This window comes from Colobus angolensis, unplaced genomic scaffold (genome assembly GCF_000951035.1).
Source record: "Colobus angolensis palliatus isolate OR3802 unplaced genomic scaffold, Cang.pa_1.0 Scaffold219, whole genome shotgun sequence".
Classification (NCBI taxonomy): Eukaryota; Metazoa; Chordata; class Mammalia; order Primates; family Cercopithecidae; genus Colobus; species Colobus angolensis.
This window is the reverse complement of record NW_012115366.1, coordinates 1,397,988-1,404,124: the sequence shown is the minus strand read 5'-3', so window position 1 is coordinate 1,404,124 and position 6,137 is coordinate 1,397,988. Positions and strand designations below refer to the sequence as shown.

Sequence of the window (6,137 nt, the reverse complement as noted above, 5' to 3'; positions counted from 1 at the left end):
CAGGATGGTCTCGATCTCCTGACCTCGTGATCCGCCCGTCTCGGCCTCCCAAAGTGCTGGGATTACAGGCTTGAGCCACCACGCCCGGCCAAGGTTTGCTTTCTAAAGATCACATATACTTACCCTTTTCTTTAACTAAGATTTGAGAAGTCAAAAACGATTCAGAGAAAACCACAGATCCTAAGCAACCATTTCCTCCCAGCAAGTCAGGAATGTCATAGATGGTCATACAAGCCTGCATCAAATGAGAAATCAGTTCGATCAGTACCAGCCCAAAACCATCAGAGAGAAATCCATAAGAACGAGACCACAAAATACTGCCTAAAGGAACATGGCAAAAGAGTACTGAAGAGTTTCTAGGGAAAACTGGAGTTATCCTAAATACATCTTTGAACTGGGAGGTGACTTTAGGATCACCCGGGCTTCCCTGAAATTGCTCCCTGATCAGAGACACACTTGGGCTATAAGGAAAGTATCTTTGTTTTCCCTCAAATTGCTTTATACTGACTAGGCACAGTGGATCATGCCTGTAATCCCAGTAACTTGGGAGTTCGAGGAACCCAGGAGTTTGAGATCAACCTGGACAACACAGTGAGATCCCCACTCTACTAAAGAAAAATCAGAATCATGCCTGTAATCCCAACACTTTGGGAGGTGAGGCGGGTGGATCACTTGAGCCCATGAGTTTGAGACCAGCCTGGGTAACATGGTGAAATCCCATCTCTACTAAAATACAAAAAAAATATTAGCCAGGCATGGTGGTGTGTGTGCCTATAATCCCAGCTACTTGAGAGGCTGAGGCAGGAGAATCGCTTGAACCTGGGAGGTGCTGGTTGCAGTGAGCTGAGACTGCATCACTAAACTCCAGCCTGGGCAACAGAGCAAGACTCTGTCTCAAAAAATAAATAAATAAATAGCCAGGCATGGTGGCATCTGCCTGTGGTCTCAGTTATTCAGGAGGCTAAAGCAGGAGGACTGTTTGAGCCCAGGAGGTTGAGGCTGCAGTAATCTATGATCATGCCACTGCACTCCAGCCTGGGCAACAGAGCAAGACCCTGTCTCAAAAAAAAAAAAAAAAAAAAAAAAAGCAAGAAAGCTATTCAAACTTTTATGGCCAAGATAAACAAAAGCAGAGGCTTCACTAGCCTGGAAACCAAATTAGAACAACTCTGAGAGCTCCCAAATGTCCAGTAAGAAAGCCCTAATTTATCAGGTAAAAACTAGTGAAAATGGAACAATTCTGGGAAGAAGCCAGCAGAAGAAAGAGAAAATGATGTTAGCTAGAGCTAGAGTCTTAGATGACCAGGAAGATCTGATGAGGGACATGGGATAAGCAGCACAAGGACCTGTCCCATCCTATCCTGAATAGCAGTGAGCGGTGGGTGCTGGTGCAGATCTCCTAAGTCCACTTCCACATATTATCGTTCTAGCCTGGGACCCCTGTCCCACCCCTTAGGACACAGACAAAAGACCTGAGCCTCTTGAATGGATTGCTGAATTTTCAAATAAAAACTTAAAGAGGGCACAAGGTTGAAAAGAAAAAAACCACAGTTAAAGCCAAAGCCCTTAATTTTCCATATTATTATGATAATAGGATATATAAAAGAGACAAGTAGGCTTCTATATTTGAGTTAACTTTCTTTTCAGATTTGACAACTGCAAGGTTTATCTAAAGCTGTCTCAAAGGATTTCCAGCATCTGAAGACACAGAACCCTCCTGAGCTACATGGTCCCTCTTAAGTGACAATGGCAATCCTATGTCTTTGGTTCCCAGACCAATCAGGTGGACAGATCCTCTGGGTTCCTGATCCTTCATGTTCATATTTGGTCAGTGATATTGAGGAAGGGAAAAGAGGATATTAAAAAGATAATGTGTCGCATTTGTTGGACACTTGTTATGTACTTCCCACCACCTGGCACAGGGAAAGAAAAAATATGGTATGGTGCCTGTCTTCAGGAAATCTTAATGTATAGCTGGAGAGACAAGGGCATTCGTACACAAAGGTCATCCTATGACACATTATGATATCATATGATACATCAGGATTGAATTATGCCTTAATTTGTGTAGTACAAACTGCAACTGCTAGGACTATAGGAATACTAGTAGGGAGAAATCAACAGGGAAGGCTTTGGGAAGGAGATAGAACTTCATCTCTGGATAAGAGGACAGAATGTAGACAGAAAGCATCAACTTGCTGCTTCTTATTTCCTATCTCATTAGCTGTGCATACTTGACGCAAGACTATGATTTTACTGGATTCCTAATCACCTGCTACTATGCAAAGCATCTTCCAAAGCACTGTGCAAGAGTCCCAGGAGAGAAGTCAGACTTTAAAGTCTAACAAGGAGATAAAGTATGATCACCTAAATATCAGAAAGTATTTCCCAATGTTTTACTGATATCACAAAAAAGTCTGAAATAGTTCTAAAAGAACATCCACACAAAATATTGACAGATGGGGACCAGGAACATTATAAAAACATAAATTACAACCTTAAAAAAATTACCCTTGTACTATTCTCTGTAGATGGGTTAACACTACAGACAGGAACTTCTGAGTTACTTTTCCACAGGTGATGGTGATGGGGATGTGCTTGTACCAAATTATCCACAGCTGCCCACCCAGTTCCCTGGAACCAAAGCTTTTTGGAACTAAGGTTCAGGCAGTGGTCACAGAACAGACTCAAGATATAACACACACCACAAACAGAATCTTGGCTGGATATGCACCACCCTCTCATGCACCATTTGCCAACCTTCTTCACATCAGGATGTTCTGGGGTAAACGGAGGACTCAGCCTGTGGCTGAGAGCAACTGGCCTAGAAACTCTGGCTCCCCCAGGCTATGCCATCCCACCCCAGGGACCATTAGCTCAGTGCATCTCCAAACCATCCCCCCAGCACACAGGTTGGAAAACATTGCTCTGACTACTCTACTTCATGGCAGACGCAGGTCCCTGTTGATTATTGGTCATTTAAATAATTATAGTCATGTATCACTTAATGACAGGGATAGATTCTGAGAAATGTGTCATTAGCTGATTTCATCACTGTGTGAACATTATAGAGTGTACTTAAACCTAGATGGTATAGCCTACTATACACCTAGGCTAGCTGGTGTAGTCTATTGCTCCTAGGCTACAAACCTGTACAGCATGTTACTATACTGAATACTGTAGGCAATTATAACACAATGGTAATATTTGTGTATTTAGGCATATATACACATAGAAATGGTGAGTAAAAATACAGCGTTATGATATTATGGGACCACTGTTGTATCTGCAGTCCACTGTTGACCAAGATGTCCTTTTGTGGTACAGGGCTGTAGTTAATTTTCCCAGGTTCCCGGTTTTTGTTTGTTTTCTGAGACTAAATCTCACTCTGTCACCCAGGCTTGAGTGCAGTGGTGCAATCACAGCTCACTGCAGCCTCAAATTCCTGGACTCAAGTGATCCTCCTGCCTTAGCCTCCTGAGGAGCTCAGGCTACAGATGCATGCCACCATACCTGGCTAATTAAAAAAACTTTTTTTTAGACATGGGGTCTCACTATGCTGTCAAGACTGGTTTCAACTCTAGGTTCCCATTAAGGACATCAATGCAAGTCTTGGAACTCAAAGATGCCACTGAAAAACTTAAGTCTGTTAGTCAAGGCAGGCTTGTCCTGGACTCACATTTCGACACGAGGTCAGAGCAATCTCAGCTACCTGTAGGAAGGCTTCATAACCCAGAAAGAGGTGCCTCCCAACACCTCAATTAAGACTCTGGACCCCGGGGAAGCCTAGGCAAGGGAGAACAGGTATGGGTCGGCCTGGCACAGCTACCTGGGTACCCTCAGTAAGCACAGGCTCACCACTGCTACGGCTCGGATAGGACTGAGAACAGATCAGTTTCTTCAGGTGGGGTGGGCTGCCCAAGACCCCCACCCACTCCCACCTCCCAACTTACAGATGTCCCTCTACAGGCCATTCCCAGCCAGCTGACCCATGACAACTCTGCTTACCGTCTTCACAAAGGATAAGCTATTTTCACTGTCCAGCGGTACAATTCTAGAAGAGGAAAGAGATGGAAGACTATGTTAAAGAGTTTTTAAGTGTACTTAAATTCACAGTGTTCGCTTTTTTCAACTTGGTAATGACATGTCATAGACTCGGATTGCTCTTAGGGCCTTTCAAAACACTGGGTTGCATGTTTGTAGAATTGGTATGTGGGCCACTAAGCTGAGTATGTCCATCCCCACCTCTGCCCCTCAGCTCTGCAGTGGGAAGAACGCAGGGTACTGGGGCTCAGCTGAGCAGTCAGCCCAAGCCCAACCCTGGAGTGATGTCGCTGCTAGGTGTGGAAGCATGAGAAAACCACTCATGTCAGCAGCCTTCCCCCTAAAACTTGCTCCATATAAGGTTACACCACAATCATATACGCACCTTCCCTGATTACTCACAGCATGCATATGAAAAGCCATCTTGGAGCTGTAGACCAGAAACAAAACAAAACAAAAGAAAAATCAGTCTGCTCCTGCTCCCCAGACACCTGTACAGGGTAACTGCTTGGGATTCTCAAGGCCACACAGTGAGGTGTGTGTCATCCTTGCTTTGCCCAGATTTATCCTATTTTAGATACTTTCCCCAGGGTCCTATACCACCAGCAGGTATGGGGTCAGTGTCTAACTCTAATCACAGCCCTGCCTCTGTGCAAGTCCTAAGGACTGTCTTGACTCTTGGACAACAACAGGAGAAAATGACATGAGAGGACTGCTGCTCACTGCAGACTGAGAGTGACCCTCCATCTCTGCTCTAAGCACAAGCAGAGGCCGTGTCTCTGCAACTCACAGTCAAATGCTGTGGAGCCAGGGGCAGGGTGAGGCCTTCAGAGCCGAGAAATAACTAGAAAACCGTTTTGGCTTACTCTAACTTGTGTAAGTGTAATCTCTTGCATTAACAAGTACTAGATAGCTACACACTAATTCCTGTCTGCATTCATGGCTTCCATTCCTTCCTGTCTTGGGAGAAAGAAATCTGCTAATCTGAAGCAATCCGAGGGTCCTCACTGGAGTAATCTTTTTTTTTGAGACAGAGTCTCGTTCTGTCACCCAGGCCGGGGTGCAGTGGTGTGATCTCAACTCACTGCAACCTCCACCTCCTGGGTTCAAGCAATTCTCCTGCCTCAGCCTCCCCAGTAGCTAGGACTACAGGTGTGTAAAACTACGCCTGGCTAATTTTTGCATTTTTAGTGAAGGCGGGGTTTTGCCATGTTGGTCAGGATGGTCTCGAACTCCTGACCTCGAGTGATCGCCTGTCTTGGCCTCCCAAAGTGCTGGGATTACAGGCGTGAGCCATCGCGCCCCGCCCTCAGTGAAATAATCTTTGTGGTGAGAAAGGGGTGGGGCTCCAGGTGGAAGACTGGCCTGAGAGACTCTTCTCTCATTGACTGGTGTTTTCTCTTTGTGCCTTTCTCCAACTAGGGCAGACACCTAGGCCTAGGAGGCCTTGGGACTTAGGGGGGCCTGCTCTGGGGAAGCTGAGTGGCCTAGGCAAGGGCCCAAGTAAAGGAGGAGTAGAATGACTATGCTAGCCATATTGATGGTAAGAGAGAACACCTCACGGTGACAGCAGCTAACGTCTATGTGCCCAATTGCTTCACAAGGTGGGTAGTTGAAGAAGCAGATACAGACAGTTCCCTGTCTTGCCCAAAGTCACACAGATGCAGATTGAAGGAGCGTTCTCAAATTCAGGTTGGCCAGAAACAGATAGTACAGGGCAGCACAAGGTCTTAAGGGAACAAACTTCCTTTATCATTCCCCTTTCATGGCCAGGACAGCAAGATCCAGAAGACCCAGGGGAGAGAAGACCTGAAGCAAGTCTAAAGCCCTGCACCACAGAGTTCTGGCTTTCTTCCACTCGTGGGGCTGCAGAAATAGAATTCTTCTTGTTAGAACAATTAATTGCCTAATCTTTCAAATACTCCAACTTATTACCCAGGACTGCAGATGTAAGAAAATGTGGGACATAGACCTGAGGCATCACCGGACATATCCTAGAAGTATTCTTTTTTTTTTTTTGAGACGGAGTCTCACTCTGTCACCCAGGCTGGAGTGCAGTGGCCGGATCTCAGCTCACTGCAAGCTCTGCCTCC

At 45.5% G+C, this 6,137-nt stretch overlaps 1 protein-coding gene across 3 annotated transcripts in view; it reads right to left on the bottom strand.

Moving 5' to 3' along the window:
* The window catches only part of LOC105512741 (chromosome unknown open reading frame, human C20orf194), a 150,329-nt gene that overhangs the window by 83,146 nt on the left and 61,046 nt on the right, over positions 1–6,137 (bottom strand). For all 3 annotated transcript variants that reach the window (XM_011943311.1, XM_011943313.1, XM_011943312.1), the window contains 3 exons: positions 4,430–4,474; positions 4,009–4,054; positions 124–235 (listed from right to left, as the gene is read on the bottom strand). In XM_011943311.1, the coding sequence (XP_011798701.1) occupies positions 124–235; positions 4,009–4,054; positions 4,430–4,474 (203 nt within the window). The remainder of the gene's footprint in view (positions 1–123; positions 236–4,008; positions 4,055–4,429; positions 4,475–6,137) is intronic.